This window comes from Bombina bombina, chromosome 5 (assembly GCF_027579735.1).
Source record: "Bombina bombina isolate aBomBom1 chromosome 5, aBomBom1.pri, whole genome shotgun sequence".
Classification (NCBI taxonomy): Eukaryota; Metazoa; Chordata; class Amphibia; order Anura; family Bombinatoridae; genus Bombina; species Bombina bombina.
In genome coordinates, this window is record NC_069503.1 from 168,424,933 (window position 1) to 168,452,641 (window position 27,709).

A 27,709-nucleotide genomic window follows, 5' to 3' on the forward strand; every position below is an offset into this window, starting at 1 on the left:
AAGAGAGGGGACGAGAGAGCGCAAGGGCTCAGACCGCTGTACTGCAAAAAATGGCCCGTGTGAATGGGCTTTAGGACTAGTAGTTTATAATAGAGCAATTACAAAGTGCAAAGTAATTTGTAAAAAATACAGAGAAATAAACAAACTATGCTAATAATTTGTTAAAGTAACACAGAGACTTTTAAAGCTTAAATGTAATAAATCTTAAAGGACCCAATCTGAAGAGTAAAGTAATATAAAATACAAAGCACAAAGTGTACATGTAACAAAACACTCATGTTATACAGTGCTATACTGCACTTTGCTTGTCTCTGCTTCACAGAAATACAGAGAATGTCCCTTAGAGAAGCAAAGCAAAATTTGTCTCTCTTGAATCTTGTGAGAGATCTCTAAGTGTTGGAGGATCATTTAGATCATCTCATCTGAGCAGAGAGCTTTATGGGAGGCATCTCTCATCAATTTGTGACTTCTTATAGCATTCAGTGATGGGATCTGCTCTATAATCTCTCTCATAGCAGGGGAATCTTTAATTATCAGGGCCTTATGACAATTCCTATAAATGTATAATTATATGTGTGGCTTTCTCTACCAAACTGGTATCATTTTGTAATTTGTTAAAAGTATAAATATTATAGGTCAAAACTGTGTAACATATTATGACCACTATCTGTGTTTATGTATTGGCCTGTAAAATAGGATGTAAATAAAAAAAAATTAACTATTATTAGAATGGAAATTAATTTTTCTCATATTATTTTTAAAGTTACACGAGGACAAAGTAACTAAATCTGCAAACATGATTGACCTTTTCAGGAGTCAAAAGCTCAGAAAAATAACCCTCATTATGAGTTTAGTATGGTAAGTTGTCTTATTATTTTCCGCTTATTGGATTTTAATTTTTTTTTTTAAATGTTGAATCCCTGAAAAAAGTATGATACAAGGAGCATCAAATAGAGAGTTTATGTAATCTAGCTGGATATATGATAATTGTAAACTATATTATTACCAGATGTTACAAATTCCTACAATTGCAACTCAGACTAGAATAACCAAAGTAGAGGAAGAGGCCAGAAGTGGAGCATATGCACAGTTAAAGTAATAGCAAGTGCTACTGCTCCAAGCCAGCAGCAGCACAAAAATATATATTTTAAACATTTTTTTAAAGGGCTCATGATTTTCAAGAACAAAGTGAAACTCACATGCTTATTGGCTGACACAGTAATCAATCAGCTGACAATGATCTTTTTTGCCTCAATATTGAGTAGTGTAAAAGTGGTCTCTAATATCTGTAAGACATGTTCCCTTGCCAAATACCTCCCAGACACCTTCAGCCATCAACCCACCATAAAACAGCCGCAGACAAGCTAGAAAAGAGGCAATAGATCATATTAGGTACATGCCAAATGAATAAACTGACTCTCGACGTCACATCAGATCATTTTATTATTTTACTATTTCTTGCTTTTAACTATGTGTTTAACCCCTGCAAAGGAGTTAAATGTATTGTTAAAGTCAACTCCAGAGCAGTAATGCAGTACTTGGGAGCAAGCTGAACCTTTGCTGAGCCAATGCCATGAGCCTACTTAGGTATGCTTTTCAACAAAGGGTATGCATTGTATGATGTAAATCTGATAAAATAAGTAAATTAAAAGCTACATTAAAATTGCAATCCCTATATGAATCATGAACATTTGGCTTTCATATCCCTTTAAATTACATGAAAATCAGAATAAAAAATTTGTTTTCTTATAATCGGGTCTATATTATAATAATATATGCAAACAATATAAAATTATTGTGTATACCTCTACTTCCAGGTTTATGAATAGTCTTGTATATTATGGGCTGAGTCTCAATGTAGGAAGCTTTGGACTGGATATTTACCTCACTCAACTTATTTTCGGAGCTGTGGAGGTTCCTGCTCGTGCTGGATCCATATTTATGGTACAGATATTGGGAAGGAAGCTAAGTCAGGTATCCAGTCTACTATTGGGTGGTGCCATGTGCTTGATCATTACAGCAATTCCAAAGGGTAAGTTTAAAACAGTTTAGTTCTGTAGAATATGATATTGATGTTTTGGTAGATTTCTACTTTATGATTTTTTTGTTTTCCTATTTAAATGTATGAAGAACTGAAAATAATAGTATATATATATATATATATATATATATATATATATATATATATATATATATATATATATATATATATATATATATATATATATATATATATATATATATACATATACTATCTCTGTAAATGTAATATCTGTCCTCTTTATTAAAGAGGGCACTAGCATAGATTAGCATAGTTTTACCAGATACTGCAGTCTAAAACCCCTGCATCTGAAGCTACTGCTCCCTCTACAGGTTACTTGTAGAACCTCTCTATGCACATCTGCAGCCAAACGGTGTTTACTATGTGTGTACAGTGGCGTCACTAGGGTTGGTGTCACCCGGTGCGGTAAGTCATGGTGTCACCCCCCCCCCCCAGAAAGCAGACACACACAAAAACACAGGCAAACACACATACAAACACTCAGACACACTTAAACACATACTCAGATGCACACACAAACACTCGGAAATACACTCAGACACACACACAAAAACACACACACAAAAACACTGAGACACACAAAAACTCAGACACACACATATAAAATATGTAAACTGCACTGCATTAATTAGGAAGCTCATGCCTAGAGCTGCTCCCTGGCTCAGCAGAACATCAAATGAAAGATAAACAGAGCACTCTAAAATAAATCACTGAAGAAAAGGTTTAGGCGCGCAAACTATGAAAATTCTGCTCTCTGACTCTGTTCCAAGTCTGTCAGTGCACAGCCCTGGGCCGCATGTCACTGAGCAGTGAGCACAGATAGGCAGGCAGGTTTAGGCTAGCAGCACAACTTTGCAAGCCCCACGGCACACCCACAACATTCATAGTGAAATTGGGCAGGGGAGGAGCAAAGTACAAACAAGCAAAAGCAGCCAGGAAAACTATTTGTTGAAATTGCAGCACTGGCTCAAGGGGCAAAAAAATTGTGTGTCTACAACTTCCCCAGTCCCCCTAATGTTCACAAATGCCAGCTTCTAATAAAATAATCTATGCATCTCAACATTGTATTTCTTTGAATTTCAATAAAATTAAAAAAAAAAAAAAAAAAAAAAATTTTTTTTTTTTTTTTTTTTTTTGGTGTCACCCCCTGGAGGGTGTCACCCGGGTGCGGCCCGCCCCCCCCGCCCCCCCCTAGTGACGCCACTGTGTGTGTATGCTTCTTAGCCTAGCTTAGGTTATCTATTTCTTACACAGAAATAAAAATACTTAATATGAACATGAGTTCTGATCTTTCTGACTATATGAACATAATTTAATTGCAGATTTACCTGTTGTAACAACAGCTCTAGCAGTGATTGGAAAGTTCTCGATTGCATCGTCATTTTCCACTTGTTACGTTTATGCAGCAGAATTATTCCCTACCGTTATCAGGTAAGTGTATGTGTGTGTGTATATATATATATATATATTAGCTTATTTGTTGACTTTGCTATTTCATATATTTTATACACCACCTAGTTTAAATTAAAGTGAATGTAAATTTTGATGTTTAAGTGCCCGGTTTTTAAAACTTTGATTAAAAACAGGGGCACTTTAATTCATCAAAATTTACATTTCACTCCTGTTGTGACAAAAAACTTACCTTTTAATCTTCACAGCAGCTACAGCTTTCTCCGGTCTCACAAGCCATTTCTGATGTCAGAAATGATTGATAGGTCATCCTCCAATCACAGATTCCCCCCCGGGGGATTCAGTGTCTGATTCACTGCTGTGATTGGAGGAAGCCAGATACCTCATTTTAGACCCAGGAAGAGGCTTTGAAACAGGTGGAGGAAGCTGGAGCTGCTGTGAAGATTAAAAAGTAAGTTTATTTTCACAACAGGAGTGAAATGAAAATATTGATGAATTAAAGTGCCCCTGTTTTTAATCAAAGTTTTAAAAACCGGGCACTTTAGCATCAAAATTTTCATTCACTTTAATGGATAATTATATATCTGTTTGCCTAGGACAAATAATCCTTATCATTGAGAGAAATATTGAGCATGTGTTTGATGTATTATAGTTTTGAACACCCTGATAGAGATGAGGAGGACTTACATGCTCTTCTAGACAACAGTCATGTCTGAGAAGATACTAAGGTTGTTGTCTTTGGGGGGGTGACCTCTCCATAAGTCCCTAGTCACTTACTATACGAAATATATAAAGCAAAAAAAAAAAGAAGCTAAGTTTTTTTGGGTGGGGCAGCACAACAAATTAACATACCGCTAACTGTAGTGCATTACTAATCTGCATATTATTTCTTTAAATGGTATTTATTTTCACTCATATACTGAAACATTTAACTATTTAATTGACAACTAGGGAAACCGTATGTCCATTTTTGCAGCAAGCTGACAAGGATTCCCTTGTGTAGCACTGCCCCTACTCTTACGTGACCAGTGACAGTTAATCACCCTGAACGAATGGGTTTGGGGTGATTTATCTTCGCCTCCTCAGAAGTGGCAGAGAGGTTTTACAAGCAGTGCGTTAAGCATGGTAGCATGAGTGAACCTACATTGCAAGGACTCCAAAGCAACCTTTGTTACTTACTACATGGAGTCCTAAGTGTAAAATGCTGTATAAAAACGTGACTAAATGAATCTAATACACACGATTTCTCACTAAGCTCATCTATCTTTGATGCAATGTAATTCCAACAAATTTTGACATTCATGTATTTGGTTGGAGGCCTTAGGATCCACATGTTCATTTATTAAAGATAATTTTTCTGTAAATCAAAAATGTATTTTAAAAATGAAAATACATTGCTTGTTTTAGTTCCATCTAATGCATTAAAAAGGTTTCACCACTTCATTTCAGAGGGGAAATATAATCAAAATGATTCATGGGAAACATTAAAACAGATTATATAAACAGTCTACAGCTTTTAATTTACATTTTTTTCAGGGGAAAAAAACAAAGCAATTTTAATATATTTAAATACTACTCTTTCATATAACTGATAGAACATTTTCCTGTAGCTAAACAAATGGACATCATAAGTGGGAATTGTTCACATTATGGCCCCTAGTACTAAAAAAAAAGGGCTGACAAGGTTCTTAAAGGGACAGTATACACTCATTTTCATATAACTGCATGTAATAGACACTACTATAAAGAATAAGATGCACAGATACTGATATAAAAATCCAGTATAAAACTGTTTAAAAACTTACTTAGAAGCTGTCAGTTTGGCTCTGTTGAAAAGGTAGCTGGAAAGCCCACTGCAAGTGGCAAATAAGACACTCCCCCCTCCCCCTTCTTTTACATATGAAAAGACCCTTTACACAAACAGGAGCAAGCTGGAGAAGGTAGCTGATGGTATTCACATAAAACTTTGGGGCTTGGTTAGGAGTCTGAAAATCAGAGCAATGTTATTTAAAAATAAGCAAAACTATACATTTATTTTAAAAAAAAAACTTTATGGGCTATATAAATAGATCATCTACAAAACATTTATGCAAAGAAAAAACTAATGTATAATGTCCCTTTAACTAGGGAACCTATCTGTCCGTCTTAGCAGCTAGCTGACAGCAGATGCTGTTTGCTGCCTGTAGTTGTCATTAGACAAGTATTACCATGTGAATTAAAACAATTCCTGGGAAACATTAAAACAGATTATCTAGAGTGGATATAAAAACTCTACACACCCTTATGAAATTGCAGGTTTATGAAATGTAAAGACAGAAATAACAACACATGTAAATGTTAGACTTTTCCCCATCTGTAATGTGATCTTCCAACAAACAAAAATCCAATAAAAACAATAACAAACCAATAAGGGTTCTAGCTATGTTCACAGTTAAGCAATCAGATTATACATTATGCCTGTAGGTACATAGCATAATCCTGCCATCAATTAAAGTGGAGAAAACATGGCTTCACAAAGACATTGCAAAGATCAGAATGATCCTCCAAAGCTAATGAGAGGTTGAGGAATAAACCTATCAGGGAGGCTACCAAGAGGCAAGCACTGATGGAGCTACAGGAATTTCTGACAGGTACCGGTCACTCGTTGCATGTGACCACTGGTCTGACAAGCCAAAGCTTAAACTTTTTGGCCTTAATTGCAAGATATGTTTGGTGCAAAGCAAGTAAAGCTCATCATCCAAGGAACACCATACCGACTTTGTAGAATGGTGGTGGTAGCATCATGCTTTGGGGTTGTTTATCTTCAGCTAGGTCAGGAGCACTTATCAAGATAGATGGGATAATTAATAGCTCCAAATATCAAGATATATTGGCAAAAAACTACTGCTGGCCTCTGTAAGAAAGATGAAGATGAAAAGGAATTTCACATTCCAACATGACAATGATCCAAAGCTCACATCCAAGTCAACCAAAGCATCCAAGTCAACCAAGGCATCAAAGGCATCCAAGTCAATCAAGGCAAGGCATGGCTTCAGAAAAGGAAAATTAAAGTCTTGGAAAGCCCAGACCTCATTCTTATTGAAACCCCATTGAAATTACCTAAGTAGAGCTGTACACAAGAGATCCCCTGGCAATGTAGCAAAGAAAAGTGGGATACAATTTCAAAGTTGATATTGCTGCTGTAATAATTGCAAAAACTGCTTCCACAACAGATTAGTTGGATGTGGTGTGCAGACTTATGCAATCAGGGTTTTGTATTCCTAAAAATGAACTGTTTGTTTTTCTTTAGATTTTTGTTTGTTGTAAGATCAAGATGGAAAAAGTCTGACATTTATATTGTTGTTATATCTGTCTTTACATTTAAAAGACCTGCAATTTCATTATAGTGTGTGGACCTATCTATCTATCTATCTATCTATCTATCTATCTATCTATCTATCTATCTATCTATCTATCTATCTATCTATCTATCTATCTATCTATCTATCTCTCTATCTCTCTATCTATCTATCTATCTATCTATCTATCTATCTATCTCTCTCTCTCTCTCTCTCTCTCTCGCTCTCTCTATCTATCTACTTGTATAGTGCATAAAAGGGTGTAATAATATGCCTAATATTATTAGCAAAAATAATAACAATACTAAATATTTAAAGCAAAACTGTCATATTTTTTCCCACTGCATATTGTTAATTTAAAACAATTATATGATTTTGTTCTCTTGAAGGCAGAATGGAGTGGGGCTCTGTAATATGGCTGCCCGTGTAGCTGGGATCCTCGCGCCTCTAATTAGTCTTCTGAGCAAATATCATTCTGCTATACCCATGGCAATTTATGGCAGTGGACCTGTCATTTGCAGTGTGCTCTGCTTTTTCTTACCAGAAACACGAGGCAAAGAATTACAAGATTTCACACAAGAAGATAATACAACTAAAAGGTTTGATACTTTGATAGGACTTGTACATCAAAATTAAAGTTTCACAAGTTAGATTGAGTGTTCCAGTTTACCTCTGTTCTGAATTTTCCTTTATTATCTTGGTATCCCATATTGAATCCAGCATACTGATATAGGCTCAGAACTGTGTGCATATGTATAGTACTAAATGGCAGCGATTTCCCAAGAGATAAGCAATTTTAAAATAGAAGTACGTTGTAAAGTTTTTTGTTTTTTTAAACTGAATGCTCTTTTTGAGTCATAAAAACGTATATTTTGAGTTTCGTTACAAGTCCCTTTAACTTTATGACAACAGTGTGGTTAATATATATGTGTTTAAATGTATTCAGGTTGTTTCTTCCATTACAACTAAATTAATTCTGGTTATTGCTTTTAAGAAATTCATTTGTCAACAGTTGAGTCAAACTTCTTCTTTAGTTACACATTTTCTGTAGAAAGATCGATGTCAGTACTGAGTTGAAAGATGCTTTCTTTCTAATGACACGGTGAGTCCACGGATCATCTTAATTACTGTTGGGAATATCACTCCTGACCAGCAGGAGGAAGCAAAGAGCACCACAGCAAAAGCTGTTAAATACCACTCCCCCTATCCACAATCCCCAGTCATTCTCTTTGCTTGTATCAGTTGCAAGGAGGGGTAAAGATAGGTGTCTCATTCTTCAATCAAGAGTTTATTTTTTAAGCAGAGCAAGTTTGCTCTGGTTTTCTTTGGGATTTAGCCGTAGTCCATGTCAGTCTCTTCAGTAGAGCAAGTGGTGGCTTTTAAGCATTTGGGAACTTGTGGGGTATAATCCCCACTGGGCCTCCCAAGTAATTTTATGCTGCCCTTGGTTGAAAGTTTGAGTAAGTTTACTCAGCCTTTTCTTTTTTCCACAGGTCTATGTGAGGTAGGAATCCCCTCTCATACCAAGTGAGCTGTCCTGCTGCCGGACAGATTTTTGAGGTAAGTGCCTATTTCTTTCCCTGTTTTGATATAGGAGAATTTGGCACTTTGACAGTTAATTCTGTCTAAGGGGCCTATCTATCAAGCTCCAAATGGAGCTTGAGGGCCCGTGTTTCTGGTGAGCCTGCAGGCTTACCAGAAACAGCAGTTATGAAGCAGTGGTCTAAAGACCGCTGCTCCATAACCTTGTCCGCCTGCTTTGAGCAGACGGACAGACATCACCGGAATTCAACCCAATCGAGTACGGAGAGCGCATTCAGTGATGTCTGTTGGATCAGGTCCGACAGACATTTGATAAATAGGCCTCTTAATATACAATCAGCCTTCTAGGTTAACGGTTTATTGTATGGCAGTTTTGCAGGCACTGGGGATGTTTGGCTCTGTTTATTATGTTTTCACTTTGGTGTACATGTTTTTTGTTTGTGTATTAATGGCTACTGTGAGGTTTGTTAGGCCACGCCCACAACAGGCAGGCTTATCTGAGATAGCAAGGATGTTTTTGGTGCCCTTTTAGCTGTTTCCTGTTGTTCCTGGATGTTGCAGCTCTGTTGCATAGCTCCTCAGAGGTGGTTCAGCGTTCTCTCCTGTGCGGCTGTGTGGGGGTCCGGATCACTTTCTGGCAGCAAGGAGGTCAGGTAGGCACCTCAGCAGAGCTTGCTGAGGTGTGGAGGTTGCCTGTTGTTTTTTTGTGGGGCTGTTGCTTTATATTTAAGTTCCTGTCTGAATTTCAGGGAGTATAACGTTTGTGTCTCTTTTTGCATTCATTTTGTGAAAAATTGTTGCTGCAAGATTTATTGTGCAGTTTATTTAAGGATTTTCTAGTTTTAAATTTTTTTATTTTTTTTTAAATGTGTGTTTAAAATTTAAGAGACAGTAACCTTTTTTGTTTCATTAAAATTCTGATTTGAACTTAGAATTTTTTATTAATTAAGGTTTTTTCCTTCGGAATAAGATGGACCAAGAGGCCCTGCAAGCTGTTGCTTATTCTCTATGTTTAAATACTAATGTTGAGTCTCCTATCCCTTTTTGTTCCTCTTGTATTGAGAGAACATTACATTAAATTACAAGGATAGACTTTTTAATTCTGAGCCTTCATTGTCTAGGGCGGATGATGTTCAGGAGTCTTCTGTTCAGGCTAATCTGCAGCTTTCTCCTCATACATCCCAATCTTCTGCAGTGCCCTGTGTTTCTTCTCAGGTTGGTTTTTCCTTGCAGGATATGGCTACCCATATATCCTCAGCAGTATCTGAGGCTTTGTCTGTTTTTCCTGTTACAGGGGAAGCGCAAGAGGAAGTATAAGGTTTCTAATTCTGTTGCAATTGTGTCTAATGTTTCGTCTCATAAGTCTGAGGAGGAAGATACTTCTGTAGCATCTAAGGGTGAGATCTCGGATTCTGATTGTGTAAATCCTTCTTCTGAACCTGAGGTTGTTTCCTTTAGGTTTAAGCTGTAGCACCTCAGTTTGTTACTCAAGGAGGTTTTTGGCTACCTTGGATGACTCTGAGGCGTCAGTCATGGTTATTCCTAAGAAATCTAGTAAACCTAATATGTTTTTTGATGTCCCTTCCTCGGTGGAAGTTTTTCCTATACCAGATCGAGTTTCAGATATTATTGTATGAGAATGGGAGAAGCCTGGGATTCCTTTTTCCCCTTCTCCAATTTCTAGGAAGATGTTTCCTATTGCTGATTCTATTAAGGAATCTTGGAAGATGGTTCCTAAGGTGGAGGGAGCAGTTTCCACTCTGACCAAGAGGACCACTACAGTATTAGCTGTTGCTTTAAAGATCCTATTGATAAGAAGTTGGAAGCTTTGCTTAAAAAGATTTATGTTCACCAGGGGTATCAATGACAACCTGCTGCATGTATTGCTACAGTTACTAGTGTGGCGGCATATTGATTTGATGCATTGTCTGATTCTATTCAGCAAGATGCTCCTCTTGAAGAAATTCAAGATAGAATCAATGCTTTGAAGTTGGCCAATTCCTTTATTGCAGATGCTTCTCTACAAGTCATCAAAATGGGAGCTAAAATTTCTGGATTTGTTATTTTAGTTTGCAGAGCTTTATGGTTAAAATCCTGGTTTGTGGATGTGTCCTCTAAGTCTAAGCTTTTGTCTTCCTTACAAGGGTAAGACCTTGTTTGTGCCAGGTTTGGCTGAGATTATTTCTGATATTACGGGAGGGAAGGGGCATTCTCCTCCTCATGTAACTTCTCTGGTAAATCTTCCTCTTCTTCCTCCAAGCAGGAACAGTCCAAGCCATCTTGGAAGTCAAATCAGTCTTGGAATAAGGGAAAGCAGTCTAGGAAGCCTGTTGCTGACTCAAAATCAGCATGAAGGGTCTGCCCCCGATCTGGGAATGGATCTTGTGGGGGGCAGACTCTCTTTCTTCACTCAAGCTTGGGTTTGAGATGTTCAGGATTCCTGGGTGGTAGATATCGTGTCTCAGGGTTACATACTGGAGTTCAAGAATTTTCCTCCCATAGGCAAGTTTCTTCTATCCAGGTTATCTGTAAACCAGATAAAATGAGAGGCGTTCTTACGTTGTGTTCAAAATCTTTCTGACATGGGAGTGATAGTTCCTGTTCCGGTTCAGGAACAGGGTCTGGATTTTTATTCCAATCTCTTTGTCGCTCCCAAAAAGGAGGGAACTTTTAGACCTATTTTAGATCTCAAGAGTGTAAACAAGTTTCTCAGGGTTCTGTCTTTCAAGATGGAAACTATTCGTTCCATTCTTCCTTTGGTTCAGGAAGGTCAGTTCATGACCACAGTGGATCTAAAGGATGCGTATCTGCATATTCCCATTCATAGGGATCATCACAGGTTCCTAAGATATGCATTTCTAGACAAACATTTTCAGTTTGTAGCTCTTCCTTTTGGTCTGGCAACAGCTCCCAGAATTTTTTCAAAGGTACTGGGAGCATTGTTGGTGGTGCTTCGATTGAAGGGTGTTGCAGTGGTTCCTTATCTGGACAAGATTCTAGTTCAGGCTCCATCTTTTCAACTAGCAAACTCCCACACAGAGTTGTTGTCTTTCCTGCGCTCCCACGGTTGGAAGGTGAATTTAGGAAAAGGTTCCCTAATTCCGGCTACAAGAGTGGCATTTTTGGGGACATTTTAGATTCTCTAGAGATTATTTTTTTTGACAGAAGCAAGATTTTTATACAACCTTTGTCTCCAATCTTTGTTTCCAAACTTTTTCTCCCCCTCTGCTGTGTCTCAAAATCCTCCAATTCCTTTATTGCAGATGCTTCTCTACAGGTCATTAAAATGGGAGCTAAAATTTATGGTTTTGTTATTTTAGTTCACAGAGCTTTATGGTTAAAATCCTGGTCTGCGGATGTGTCCTCTAAGTCTAAGCTTTTGTCTTCCTTACAAGGGTAAGACCTTGTTTGGGCCAGGTTTGGCTGAGATTATTTCTGATATTACGGGAGGGAAGGGGCATTCTCTTCCTCAGGTAACTTCTCTGGTAAATCTTCCTCTTCTTCCTCTTCTTCCTCCAAGCAGGAACAGTCCAAGCCATCTTGGAAGTCAAATCAGTCTTGGAATAAGGGGAAGCAGTCTAGGAAGCCTGTTGCTGACTCAAAATCAGCATGAAGGGTCTGCCCCCGATCTGGGAATGGATCTTGTGGGGGGCAGACTCTCTTTCTTCACTGAAGCTTGGGTTCGAGATGTTCAGGATTCCTGGGTGGTAGATATCGTGTCCCAGGGTTACATACTGGAGTTCAAGAATTTTCCTCCCAGAGGCAGGTTTCTTCTCTCCAGGTTATCTGTAAACCAGATAAAATGAGAGGCGTTCTTACGTTGTGTTCAGAATCTTTCCGACATGGGAGTGATAGTTCCTGTTCCGGTTTAGGAACAGGGTCTGGATTTTTATTCCAATCTCTTTGTCGTTCCCAAAAAGGAGGGTACCTTTTAGACATATTTTAGATCTCAAGTGTATAAACAAGTTTCTCAGGGTTCCGTCTTTCAATATGGAAACTATTCGTACCATTCTTCCTTTGGTTCAGGAAGGTCAGTTCATGACCACAGTGGATCTAATGGATGCGTATCTGCATATTCCCATTCATAGGGATCATCACTGGTTTCTAAGATTTGCATTTCTAGACAAACATTTTCAGTTTGTAGCTCTTCCTTTTGGTCTGGCAACAGCTCCCAGAATTTTTTCAAAGGTCCTGGGAGCATTGTTGGCAGTGTTTCGATTGAAGGTTGTTGCAGTGGCTCCTTATCTGGACAAGATTCTAGTTCAGGCTCCATCTTTTCAACTAGCAAACTCCCACACAGAGTTGTTGTCTTTTCTGCGTTCCCACCGTTGGAAGGTGAATTTAGGAAAAGGTTCCTTAATTCCGGCTACAAGAGTGGTATTTTTGTGGACTATTTTAGATTCTCTAGAGATTATTTTTTTTTTTGACAGAAGCAAGATTTTTATACAACCTTTGTCTCCAATCTTTGTTTCCAAACTTTTTCACCCCCTCTGCTGTGTCTCAAACCCCTCCTCTCTCTTTCCACAGCCTCACACCTAACATCAGACTCCAGATTTGCAAAGACATTTTACAAGCCTCACACCTAACATCAGACTCCAGATTTGCAAAGACATTTTACAAGCCCCACACCTAACATCAGACTCCAGATTTGCAAAGACATTTTACAAGCCTCACACCTAACATCAGACTCCAGATTTGCAAAGACATATTACAAGGTAATTCACCTGACTGGCCTCTCTCCAATCAAGATACTGAGTGCAAATATTTCTTATTTCTTTTGGGCTATAATAGCATTATTTTTAAATCTCTTTGTAATATTCCAATCTTTTTTTATACAACCTTTGTCTCCAATCTTTGTTTCCAAACCTTTTCTCCCAATCTGCTGTGTCTCAAACCCCTCCTCCCATGTTTACCCTCCTCTCTCTTTCCACAGCCTGACACCTAACATCAGACTCCAAATTGGCAAAGGCATTTTAAAAGCATCACACCTAACATCAGACTCCAGATTTGCAGGCACTAGCCCTCCAATCCCTTCCCACCACCACCCACTCTATTGTTTTCCTTAAAGGGACAGTGAACACCAGAATTTTTGTTGTTTAAAAAGGTAGATAGTCCCTTTGTTACCCATTCCCCAATTTTGCATAACCAACACAGTTATAATAATATACATTTTACCTCTGTGACTACCTTGTATCTATGCCTCTGCAAACTGCCCCCTTATTTCAGTTCTTTTGACAGACTTGCATTTTTAGCCAATCAGTGCTGACTCCTAGGAGATTCACGTGCCTGAGCTCAATGCTATCTATATGAAACACATGGACTAACGCCCTCTAGTGGTGAAAAACTGTCAAAATGCTTTCAGATTAGAGGCAGTCTTCAAGGTCTAAGAAATTAGCTTTCAATTAAGAATACCAAGAGAACAAAGCTAAATTGGTAATAAAAGTAAATTGGAAAGTTGTTTAAAATTACATGCCCTATTTAAATCATGAAATATTTTTTTTTTTACTTTACTGTCCCTTTAATATATACACACACCTTCTAATTATGTGCAGCTGTCACTAATAATCCAGGATAGAGAAACCACATCACATCAGACTCACAGCCATTTTACTACATTCTTTTACACTTTTCCAAACCTCACTTGCTCAGTCACCACTGACTCATGTCATTACTCGCTCTCAGCTCAGTCTGCCTTATAGCAGAGATATTTCCTTTCTCCCTTACCTTCTGTGTCCATTCCGTCTCCTTTAGATTATAAGCTTGAGAGCCTTTCTACCTGCAGGCCACTTTGTGTTTAAAGTGAACTACTACTGATTGTGCACAAGGGCAGGGCATTCCTCTCCATTTGTATAACTGAATTATAGCACCTATGACTGTTATTTACCCCTACTGTACTTTGTTTGTGTATTACCGTATCCCTGTAATGTTTTTTATCCTTTGTATAGCGCTGCGTAATCTGCTGGCGCTTTAGAAATAAATGATGATAATAATAATAATAATAAATAATACAGGGAGTGCAGAATTATTAGGCAAGTTGTATTTTTGAGGATTAATTTTATTATTGAACAACAACCATGTTCTCAATGAACCCAAAAAACTCATTAATATCAAAGCTGAATATTTTTGGAAGTAGTTTTTAGTTTGTTTTTAGTTTTAGCTATTTTAGGGGGATATCTGTGTGTGCAGGTGACTATTACTGTGCATAATTATTAGGCAACTTAACAAAAAACAAATATATACCCATTTCAATTATTTATTTTTACCAGTGAAACCAATATAACATCTCAACATTCACAAATATACATTTCTGACATTCAAAAACAAAACAAAAACAAATCAGTGACCAATATAGCCACCTTTCTTTGCAAGGACACTCAAAAGCCTGCCGTCCATGGATTCTGTCAGTGTTTTGATCTGTTCACCATCAACATTGCGTGCAGCAGCAACCACAGCCTCCCAGACACTGTTCAGAGAGGTGTAATGTTTTCCCTCCTTGTAAATTTCACATTTGATGATGGGCCACAGGTTCTCAATGGGGTTCAGATCAGGTGAACAAGGAGGCCATGTCATTAGATTTTCTTCTTTTATACCCTTTGTTGCCAGCCATGCTGTGGAGTACTTGGACGCGTGTGATGGAGCATTGTCCTGCATGAAAATCATGTTTTTCTTGAAGGATGCAGACTTCTTCCTGTACCACTGCTTGAAGAAGGTGTCTTTCAGAAACTGGCAGTAGGACTGGGAGTTGAGCTTGACTCCATCCTCAACCCGAAAAGGACCCACAAGCTCATCTTTGATGATACCAGCCCAAACCAGTACTCCACCTCCACCTTGCTGGCGTCTGAGTCGGACTGGAGCTCTCTGCCCTTTACCAATCCAGCCACGGGCCCATCCATCTGGCCCATCAAGACTCACTCTCATTTCATCAGTCCATAAAACCTTAGAAAAATCAGTCTTGAGATATTTCTTGGCCCAGTCTTGACGTTTCAGCTTGTGTGTCTTGTTCAGTGGTGGTCGTCTTTCAGCCTTTCTTACCTTGGCCATGTCTCTGAGTATTGCACACCTTGTGCTTTTGGGCACTCCAGTGATGTTGCAGCTCTGAAATATGGCCAAACTGGTGGCAAGTGGCATCTTGGCAGCTGCACGCTTGACTTTTCTCAGTTCACGGGCAGTTATTTTGCGCCTTGGTTTTTCCACACGCTTCTTGCGACCCTGTTGACTATTTTGAATGAAACGCTTGATTGTTCGATGATCACGCTTCAGAAGCTTTGCAATTTTAAGAGTGCTGCATCCCTCTGCAAGATATCTCACTATTTTTGACTTTTCTGAGCCTGTCAAGTCCTTCTTTTGACCCATTTTGCCAAAGGAAAGGAACTTGCCTAATAATTATGCACACCTGATATAGGGTGTTGATGTCATTAGACCACACCCCTTCTCATTACAGAGATGCACATCACCTAATATGCTTAATTGGTAGTAGGCTTTCGAGCCTATACAGCTTGGAGTAAGACAAAATGCATAAAGAGGATGATGTGGTCAAAATACTCATTTGCCTAATAATTCTGCACTCCCTGTATGTGTCTTCCTCTTCAGTCCCTTCCTCAGCCGTCAGTGGCTCAGTGCATGAAGGTTATTGATCTGATGGTTTCAGTCATGGACATCATTCCGTTTGCTCGGTTCCATCTCAGACCTCTGCAGTTATGCTTGCTCAGGCAGTGGAACAGGGATTATGTGCATCTATCTCCAAAGATTGTTCTAGATCAGATGTCCAGAAATTCTCTTCCATGGTGGTTGTCTCAGGATCTTCTCTCTCAGGGAACTTGCTTTTGCGGACCTGCCTGGGTGATTGTAACCACGGATGCCAGTTTGTTGGGCTGGGGTGCTGTCTGGGGTTCATTAAGGGTTCATTAAGGGCTCAGGGTCTATGGACTCGGGAGGAGTCGTTTCTTCCAATAAATGTTTCTGAACTGAGAGCAATTTTCAATGCTCTTCTAGCCTGGCCTCAGCTAGCTTCAACCCAGTTTATCAGGTTTCAGTCGGACAACATAACGTCAGTGGCTTACATCAATCATCAGGGAGGAACTCAGAGTTCCTTGGCCATGACAGAGGTAGCCAAGGTTATTCAGTGGATGGAGATTCACAACTGTTGTCTGTCTGCTATCCACAATCCAGGGGTGGACAATTGGGAAGCAAATTTCTGAGTAGACACACTTTTCATCCGGGGGAGTGGGAACTTCATCCAGAGGTATTTTCCAGCTTGATTCTCAGTTGGGGGCAGCTGGAGTTGGATCTCATGGCATCTCGTCAGAATGCCAAGCTCCCAAGGTACAGGTCGAGGTCAAATGATCCTCAGGCTGTTCTGATTGATGCTCTGGCAGTTCCTTGGACTTTCAGTCTGGCATATGTGTTCCCTCGGTTTATTCTTCTTCCTCTGGTCATTGCTTGGGTCAAACAAGAGAGGGCATCGGTGATTCTCATTGCTCCGGCATGGCCTTGCAGAATCTGGTTTGCAGATCTGGTGGAGATGTCTTCCCATCCATCTTGGCATCTTCCATTAAGGAAGGACCTGCTTCTGCATGGTCCCTTTCTTCATCCAAATCTCATTTATCTTAAGCTGACTGCTTGGAGATTGAAGGCTTGATTCTTTCTAAGCGTGGTGTAGTCAGTCATTGAGACTATGATTCAGGCTTGTAAGCCTGTGACTAGGAAGATTTATTATAAGATTTGGTGTAAATATTTGTATTGGTGTGACATCAAAGGCTACTCGTGGATTCCTAGGATTTTGTCTTTTCTCCAGGGGGGTTTTGAGAAAGGTTTATCTGCTAGTACCCTGAAGGGTCAAATTTCTGCTTTATCTATTTTATTACACAAGCGCCTGGCGGATGTGCCAGATGTTCATTCTTTTTCTCAGGCTTTGGTTAGAATTTGGCCTGTGTTTAAGTCTACTACTCCACCTTGGAGTCTTAATTTGGTTCTTAGAGTCCTTCAACAGGCTCCGTTTGAACCTATACATTCTTTGGATATTAAGATGTTATCTTGGAAGGTTTCGTTTCTGGTGGCTATTTCTTCGGCTTGAAGAGTTTATTTTCACTCTGATAAGGTAGTTCTGAGTACTGCCTTGGGTTTTTCTTCCCATAGTTGTTTCTGATAAGAATATTAATCAATAGATTGTTGTTCCTTCTTTGTGTCCTAATCCTTCTTCTCATAAGGAGCGTTTGTTGCAGGACCTGTATGTGGTTCATGCATTTAAATATTATTTGCAGACGACTAAGGATTTTTGCCAGTCTTCTTTTTTATTTGTTGTTTTTTTCTGGGAAGCGTAAGGGTAAGAAAGCTACGGCTACTTCTCTTAGGAGTGTTATGCGCTTGGCATATGAGACTGCTTGTCAGCAGCCTCCTGAGAGAATCACGGCTCATTCCACGAGGGCTGTTTCATCTTCTTGGGCTTTCAAAAATGGAGCTTCTGTAGATCAGCTTTGCAAGGCTGTGACTTGGTCATCTTTGCATACTTTTTCTAAATTTTACAAATTTTATACTTTTGCTTCAGCAGAGGCTTCTTTTGGGAGAAAGGTTCTTCAAGCAGTGATGCCTTCTGTTTAGGTTAACTGTCTTGTCCCTCCCTTATCATCCATGTCCTCTAGCTTGGGTATTAGTTCCCAACAGTAATTAAGATGATCCGTGGACTCACCGTGTCATTAGAAAGAAAACATAATTTATTCTTACCTGATAAATTTATTTATTTCTTGACACGCCCTGTTTTTCCGATAGATTGCTTCTCTATAAACTTCAGGTACCTCTGCACCTTAGATTACGTCCTTTCTCCTTTCCCTTCGGTCGAATGACTGGGGATTGTGGGTAGGGGGAGTGGTATTTAACAGCTTTTGCTGTGGTGCTCTTTGTCTCCTCCTGCTGGTCAGGAGTGATATCCCAACAGTAATTAAGATGATCCGTGGACTCACCGTGTCAATAAATAAAAATTTATCAGGTAAGAATAAATTATGTTTTTTCATTAAAAAATTAAATAACAGGAGAAAAACAAATATTTGAGCATTTGCAAACCTAGAAAGTAATCAATATATAATAACATTACATAGCACTGCAAACATCTGAGACAAATTATCTTCAAAGTGCTTAAATATGCTGCCTTTATTAATCACTTATTTTTTATTTTCTTCAGTAATCAAAGTGACATTCCAAAAGACTGCTCGATAAATGAAAATGGATATGGTCATGAACTGGACACAAAGGACAAGAAAAGCACTCGTCTATAGTCTGCATAGAGGATAAATTAAAGGTTGGATGAATTGAGACAGTGTCACATGAAAAATAAAAAGCATCAAGTTGGTTTTAAGATATTCTGTTTCATGGTTTGTAAAGAACAGCTAAATATAGATGCTCTTTTTCTGCAGTATTTAAGGCCAAATTAAATGTCTACCTCAAATACAAATTATTTAAAAAATAAATTACAGATCATGTTATAACAGACATATACACTGCTATATATATATATATATATATATATATATATATATATATATATATATATATATATATATATATATATATATATATATATATATATACATACATACATACAGTCATTGCCAGAAATATTGGCACCCCTGCATTTCTGTCAGATAATGCACCACTTTGCCCAGAAAATTGTTGCAATTACAAATGTTTAGGCATTCTCATGTTTATTTCTGTTGTTTGTAATGGGATGACACAAAAAAAGTGGAGAAAAAAAAAGCCAAATTTGACACATTCCATGCAAAACTCTAAAACTGGACTGGACAAAATGATTGGCACCCTCAATTTAATATTTGGTAGCATACCCCTTGGAAAAAATAACTGAAATCAATCGCTTTCTGTAACCATCAGTGAGTTTTTTTTACATCTCTCTACTGGAATTTTGGACCACTCTTTTTCCGCCAAATGCTGCAGGTCTCTCAGATTTGAAGGGTTCCTTTTCCCAACTGCTGTTTTGAGATCTCTCCACAGGTGCTCTATGGGAATGAGATCTGGACTCATTGCTGGCCAGTTCATTACCCTCCAGTGCTTTGTCTTAAACCATTTCTGGGTGCTTTTTGATGTGTGCTTTTGGTCATTGTTCTTCTGTAAGACCCCTGACCTCTGACGGACACTCAACTTTCTGACACTGGGCGCTACATTGCACCACAGAATTCTTTGGTGGTCTTCAGATTTCATAATGCCATACACACAGTCAAGACATCCAGTGCCTGAAGCCAGGGCCGAAAATAGGTCCAGGCATTTTAAGGCAGAGCAGCCCACACCAATATTTTAAATGACCATATGGTGGAGGACTGGCAACTTTTGGTCCAGCTGTCAGGTACAACCCAGAGGCCCCAGAAACAGCAACTGCGCCACTTTGAAATCCAATATTTAATATTGAAAACAACAGAGCAAGTGAAACACATAGCATATAATAAATAAAATAAGGCTGTTTAAAATGGAACTTTAATGTAAACTATATAATGGTTATCAGAATCTATACACTGTGCATGCTACACTGTATAAGCGAGGAGTATGTATATGCCCCCACAGCCCCCTTCAATACATTATACCCCCAGTCCCCTTGTAATAAATTATACCCCCTGTAATAAATCATGCCCCCAGCTCCATGTAATAAATGATGCCCCCAGCCCCCTTCAATAAATGATGCCCCCAACCCTCCTTCAATAAATTATGCCCCAGCCCCCTGTAATAATGTATGCCTCCAGCCCCCTGTAATACATTATGCCTCCAGCCCCTCTGTAATACATTATGCCTCCAGCCCCCCTGTAATAAATTATGCCTCCAGTTCCCTGTAATTAATTATGCCTCCATCCCCCTGTAATTAATTATGCCTCCAGCCCCCCTGTAATAAATTATGCCCCCAGCAATAAATGATTCCCCCAGCCCCCCTGCAATATAATTATGCCCCCAGCCCCCTGCAATAAATGATGCACCCAGCCCCCCTATAATAAATTATACTCCCAGCCCCTTGCAATAAAATAATGCCCCTTCAATAAAATGATGCACCCAGCCCCCCTGTAATAAATTATAACCCCAGCCCCCCTGCAAAAAAATGATACTCCCAGCAATAAAATGATGCCCCATCCCCCCTGCAATACAATGATGCCCCCATCCCCCTGCAATAAAATTATGCCCCAGCAATAAAATGACGCCCCCAGCCCCCCTGCAATAAAATTATGCCACAGCCCCTCTGCAATAAAATGATGCCCCCAGCCCCCTGCAATAAAATGATGCCCCCCAGCAATAAAATGATGCCCCTAGCAATAAAAAGATGTCCCAACCCTCTGCAATAAAATAATGCCCCCAGCACCCCTGCAATAAAATAATGCCCTCAGCCCCCTGCAATAGAATGATGCCCCGCTGCAATAAAATGATGCCCCCAGCCCTCCTGCAATAAAATGATGACCCCAGCAATAAAATGATGCCCCCAGCAATAAATAATGCCCCCAGCCCCCTGCAATAAAATAATCCCCCCATCCCCCCTGCAATAAAATGATGCCCCCAGCACCCCTTCAATAAAATGATGCCCCCAGCAATAATATGATGCCCCCAGCCCCCCTGCTGCAATAAAATAATGCCCCAGCACCCCTGCAATAAAATGATGCCCCCAGCACCCCTGCAATAAAATGATGCCCCCAGCACCCCTGCAATAAAATGAGTCCCCCAGCAATAAAATGATGCCCCCAGCCCCCCTGCAATAAAATGATGCCCCAACAATAAAATGATGCCCCTGCTATAAAATGATGCCAATAGCAATAAAATGATACCCCCAGACCCCATCAAAAAAATGACCCCATCAAAAATTGACCCCTGCAATAAAATTATGTCCCTGCAATAAAGTGATCTGCCCCCAGCCCACCTGCAATAAAATTATGCCCCCTTCAATAAAATGATGCCCTATTTCCCCTGCAATAAAATGATGCCCCCCAGTGAAGTCCAGTGATTATACATTAGCCTTCAGATACAAAAGAAACAAAAAAACTTTTACTTACCATTACCATCCATGATCCTTCCGAAGGTGAACTCCTTAAGCTTCAGATCCTTGTGTGGTGGATGGGAGGAGTAATACACGCAACATACCTCCTCATTGGCTGGTGGGCAGAGAGTGTGACAGGGCTCTATGCTGCTGTGTGCATATGAGTCCTGGGTGGGGGTACGAGACCGGATCGTGGGTGTGGCTTAGGGATCCAGCCAGTGGGTGAGGCTAAGGGATCCATTCAGGGGGCAGGACTAAATGATTCATTAAGGGGGCGGGGCTAAGGGAAGTTGATCGAGGCTCTTTATCCACCATTCGAACAATCCTTTGTTGCAATCTTTGATACATTTTTCTTTTTCGTCCATGTTTAGGGAGATTAGCTACAGTGCCATGGGCTGTAAACTTCTTGACAATGTTGCGCACAGTGGACACAGGAACATTAAGATCTCTGGAGATTATCCATGCTTTTCCACAATTTTTGTTCTCAAATCCTCAGACAATTATTTGCTGCTATGAACAAACGTTGAAAAGCGGTTCTTTGCTGTAAAAGTAGTTTTCTTTATTTGCTTAAATAAAACAATACAAAAAATATGTGCCAGACGTAGCGGTCTTACGTGTTTCGACTGAACTGTTGTGCCGTAATCAAAGACCAACTACCAATTATTTGCTGATCTTTCTCTTCTCCATGCTCAGTGTGGCACAGAGACACACAATAAAAAAGGTTGAGTCAATTTTCACCATTTAAACTGGTTGCCGGTGTGATTTCTATATTGTCAGCACCTGTTAATTGATACAGGTGAGTATAATTACAAACTACAGGAGCATCACAAACTTGGAATGCAATTATTTCTTACAATTTTGAGAAGGTGCCAATAATTTTCTCCAGTCCATTTTTGTAGTTTTGCGTAGAATGTGTCAGATTTGGCTTTCTTTTCTACACTTTTTTTGTGTCATACCAATACAAACACAAGAAATAAACATGAGAATGCCTAAACATTTGTAATTGCAACAATTTTCTGGGCGAAGTGGTGCATTATCTGACAGAAATGCAAGGGTTCCAATATTTTTGGCCATGACTGTATATATATATATATATATATATATATATATATATATATATATATATATAGTTCTAAAATTCACCATCTCTCACTTAACCCACTACCCCATACTCTAATATGATATGTCACACACACATATATATGTATATATAAAGTATGTATATATATATATATATATATATATATATATTGTTTTACTTTATTTATTTATACACACACACACATACATATATATATATATATACAGGTAGCCCTCCGTTTATGCCGGGGTTAGGTTCCAGAAGGAATGGTTGTAAATCGAAACCGTTGTAAATTGAAACCCAGTTTATAATGTAAGTCAATTGGAAGTGAGGGAGTTCCAGGCCCCTCTCAAAATTGTCATAAGTAACACCTAATACATTATTTTTAAAGCTTTGAAATGAAGACTTTAAATGCTAAACAGCATTATAAACCTAATAAAATAATCTCACAACACAGAATATATAATGAAACTAAGTTAAATAAACAACAACATTTGCTAAACAGCATTATAAACCTAATAAAATAATCACACAACACAGACTTCACTTGCATTTTTCTGCAAACAGTTCTTTCTATGCATTCCAATCTGGACTGATTTATAGACAGGAAGATCTTGTTCCTTTGAAATCTGCTCGATAGCTCAGGTCTGGTTAAACTGATTAATTTCAGCTTGCTTGGCTTTGCTGCAACACAAGCGGACAGCTCCACCTACTGCCTATTTTAATAAATGCACTGCTTCTCAATGCTTTTTCAATAGCAGTCACATGACTGGAAAAAAAGGTTGTTATTCTGAAATGGTGTAAATTGAACCGTTGTAAAATGAGGGCCACCTGTATATGTATATATATATATATATATATATATATATATATATATAGCCAGATGTGATCTTGTGATGTCTGTTATAAAATGATTACCAGAAGTCTGTCTGTAGCAGCTGCTGTGCTTCTTTAGTTCTGGAGAATGCACTGGGAATTTTGAGAGCCTTGTTCCTCGGGCAATTATAAAGCAATTTTTATTCCTACCGTTCTCAAGCCCTGCAAACATCCTTAAATATAGGTATTTTTATAAATAAATACCTTCATAGATTACTGGCTTAACTAGATGGCCTTTGTTTTAGGAAATCATTATGATAATCACCATAAATATCATATTTGTTTTTAGATTGAGCATACTTTTTCTCTTGCTCTCTTCTTAAATAGGTGATTAAACAAGTATTAAAGTAATTGAACATTGGAGATTGTCTTCCGTTTTCAAATATTTGACTAAGCATTGAAGCATTTATACAATGAATAAGACAGGATTGTAAATGAAAATAAAAATGATCCTAACAAATAATAAAGATTGATTGTTAAATAAAACAATAGGATATTAATATTAAAATGCCCAAACATCTTGTATTGTAAATATGAAATAATGTTATTCAACATGTATATAAAGTTGTTCTACTATTATCTTGTTTTAAAAATATATGGAGAGAGAGAGATTGACTAATTATCATTTTGAGACAATTTTATCTTAAGGGTTAAACCAACAGGTGAATTATAAACCTTCTAACAAAAGGAAGCTCTATTGCATGATTGGTTAATCCCTCTCCTTTATAAGGCAGCTTGTAAAACTATTTGTGATCTCTGAGGAAGTGTTCCTGGTGGCACAAGAAACGCGTCAGATCATTTGTTAGCATGACATATACTTGAAAATGTTGTTTGCACTTTGGATACAATAAATATTGGACTTTTAATTGCACCTGGATGAAGTCTGCATATCTTTTTTATATTGGCAGCTATACAATTTTAAACAACTTTCCAATTAATTCTATTACATTTTCTTCATTCTCTTGGTATCCTCTGTCGAAGGAGCAACAATGCACTACCTAGAGCTAGCTGAATGCACTGGATGAGCCAATAGCAATAGGTATATATGTGCAGCCACAAATAAGCAGCTAGCTTCCAGAAGTGCACTGCTGTTCCTCAGCATACCTAGGTATGCTTTTTTTAAAATTAAGGATACCAAGAGAAGGAAGCTAATTAGATAAGAAGTAAATTAGAAAGTTATTTAAACTGATATGCTCTATCTGAATCATTTAATTAATTTGAATTTCTTATCTCTTTAACAGGAAAACATGTGAATGAACACCTTAAGAATATTAAACTAATGTATAGAAGCACAAGAAGAAAAGGATACTTTAGGATAAAAAAATCAGAGATGCAGAAATAGGTGCAGCTATCTATGTACCTCACTACACTAGAATACAGCAATAACTATTGTATTTTGCATTAACTTTGCTTATAATGTCTGTCTGTGTAATAAAGGTGCATAAATATTAGGCTGCTGGGCAGATCAACAGAAGTTTCATGTCACTGTTGGATAATGTTGCCTGACCAGACATGACTCCTTACTGCTTTCCTGGATATTTACAATAACAATAGGTTAAAGTAGAGGTTAACAATGAAACATAAGACATGTTTTCTTTGCAAAATAATTAAACTAATAACTAAAGACCTGCACTAATGGACAAAAGCAGCAAATGCCAAAAACCTATAAATGGAGGATTCAGTTGCAACTATTTACCTTAATATCTCTGTTTGCTTTTGATCTGATGGAAAACCTTCAATGGTGAGTGCTACTACAGTGAACCAAGATAATCTGAAATTAAACTATACTGAAATCTCCATCTATTTGTCTGTGTTCTTATACAGTGATCACCAGGCGTTTCTAATTTTTTGCTTCTGTAGCAGAAATAGGGGAACACCAGGAACTTTTTCTTTTTTTTCTTTTTCAATAGTTAATATTTTAAAGAAAAGTTGGAAGTGCAGGGAATTTCCTAAATGATACAAAATATATTATAAGTACTCATTAGCTTTCTATTCTTTTTAACTAAACGTTCATCTTAGGTTAGCCAGTCAGGTCAAGCACCCATGTAAAGACTACTCCAGTCAGAGTGGTAACAACTGCTTCTCATTAAAGATGACTCATTGTAATGAAGTTGTAACCACATTGTACACAAATATAATGGTAGATTAGAGTCTTACTCGACAGAAATATGAAGCACAGAAAGTTCACAGTACAACGTCTCAATCTCGCCAGAGCGTAGACCTTTAGATCATTGGACCCTATATGACAAGTACCATTGAAGTCTCATAAAAGATTCATTTTGAATTTCATGTCTCTTTTAAATGCCTTACTAAGCACAACACTGATAGGTGACACCCATGCTACAGTGTTTAGTGAGAATACCAAAGAAAAAAATGTAAATTTATGCTGAGGCCACAGATTCACCTCACACAGATACACAGCTGCAAACAAATACCTGTATAAAATCACCTTTTCTTTTATAATAAAAGTGAAACCTTAGTCTGATTATTATCATATGACCATACACTGTTTAGCCATCTACCCATTTAGAAGGTATTTAAAGGGATAGAAAGGTAAACGTTGAAATATGCATAAGTACATTTCAGTTTTAAGTAGCTGCATTTTTGCAATGTATATATTCCATTAGCAAAAATGCTTCTAGTAAACGTTATTACTGTGGCATACACACATATCGTTTGAGGGCCGTTCGCCAGTATTCAAGCTCACCTTCTCAGAGAGTCAGCAGTGACTTGTTTGACATATATTTAGTCATCACAGACACAATACACACCACTGCCAGCTCTCTGAACTTGAATACTAGTGCATGGGCCCTCACAGCATATGTGCATATGCCAATGAAAACCAGTAATAACTGTTATTAGAAGCGTTTTTGCAAAAATGCTTCTATTTAACATTGAAATGTATCCTTGTACATTTCAATTTTGAACTTCCTATCTCTTTAAAGTTGTGCTGGTCTTAATAGTAAAATTCCCCATGTGGGCTGAATTAGAATCAGTCCACGAGTCACAGTTTAGTGTTGGGGCTAGTCTGACTATGTCAAACTATTATAAATAGGGAGAAAATAAGGAGAAGTAGTCCTTATAAAAAGATAAGGAATTCAGCACTCTCATATACACATTTAAAGATACAGAGATATAAATATCTCAAGGTATCAACCTAAGTATTAAGATAAATAGAGCTGAGTGTGGAGCCAGGTGGAAACCCAGAATAAAGACTTGACAACTAGCATGCTTGCAAGGCACTCATAATTTTATTATTTACAAAAAGCAACAAAATTCTTAGTAAAGGTCATGTGACCATAAAAGTAATTTGAAACAAAATTTAATCAAAAATATGAGCTAAAAAGCTAAGTGAGACGTCTCATAGGAAAATAAAGTGTCTAAAAATGAGTGGCTAAATATAATAGTGACAATGCAACACCTCTATTAGAGGACAACCCCAAAAGAAAGAGTAATATGAGGGTAATGTTGTCATAATAATATAATGAGGATCTATGCAATTCACATAAACATTGAGCCAGAATAATACAATCACAAGAATACTTTAGAATGCATATTTTCCAATTGGAGTGAAATATAAACACAGGAAAAAGCTTTGCACAATCATATGCAGCATACAACTATACCAAGTCTTAAAACACAACACCAAAATCAGAGGACAGTCCCAAAGTTAAGGGTCAATACTGTCATGATATAAATATAGGATCTATGTGTTTTAAAGATGGATATTGTATAGTAAATTTTGCATAACTTCTGACAAACAGGATATTAGTAAAGCAGCAGCATTTAGCATGAACACATCACAATTTAAAGGAAGTCCTTCCAAATCTGTTGTAAACAGGCATCCACTTGTATTGCGGGAGGAAAAAATGAAGTAAGTTTCCACTGCCTGTAAAGAACAACACAGTCAAAGCATGCACTCGCAGCCTTTGCGATGTAAATCAAGAACAGAATCCTTGGTGAGAAGCTGCAAATCCGGTGAATGTTCCTGTGTTGCACAAGATGCAAAACAAAGTAATAATTCACTCCAGCAAGCTGCAATTCTTTGAGGTGTAGTAGGAATTTCCAAAAGACAGGCGTCTCATCAAAGCAATCAGCTGTTGCAACTGCCTACACGTGTTTCATCCTAATGAGTAGCAGGGACTCCTCAGGGCTGATCTCATCAACCTAAACTCAGCCTTTTATAGGCCATATTGGGACACGCTTCTGGGAGTTTCAAAAAACAAAAAGTGTGTATATACAAAGTGACATTTCATATATAAAATATATTTACAAAATAATAATATTAATTCAAAATAAAAAACATGGTGCTCAGATGCGCATGCAATTTGTTAAAATATAACTAAAAGCCGAATTGAGAAAAATGAGAGCTCCCCCAATGATGCATTGGA

At 38.1% G+C, this 27,709-nt stretch overlaps 1 protein-coding gene across 1 annotated transcript in view; it reads left to right on the forward strand.

Moving 5' to 3' along the window:
• The window catches only part of LOC128660134 (solute carrier family 22 member 13), a 93,052-nt gene extending 67,937 nt beyond the window's left edge, over positions 1-25,115 (forward strand). The window contains exons 6-11 of the mRNA XM_053713781.1: positions 764-858; positions 1,818-2,032; positions 3,385-3,493; positions 7,200-7,409; positions 18,527-18,643; positions 24,560-25,115. Coding sequence (XP_053569756.1) covers positions 764-858; positions 1,818-2,032; positions 3,385-3,493; positions 7,200-7,409; positions 18,527-18,620 — 723 coding nt within the window. The 3' untranslated portion in view covers positions 18,621-18,643; positions 24,560-25,115. The remainder of the gene's footprint in view (positions 1-763; positions 859-1,817; positions 2,033-3,384; positions 3,494-7,199; positions 7,410-18,526; positions 18,644-24,559) is intronic.
• The last annotated feature ends 2,594 nt before the right edge of the window (positions 25,116-27,709 follow it).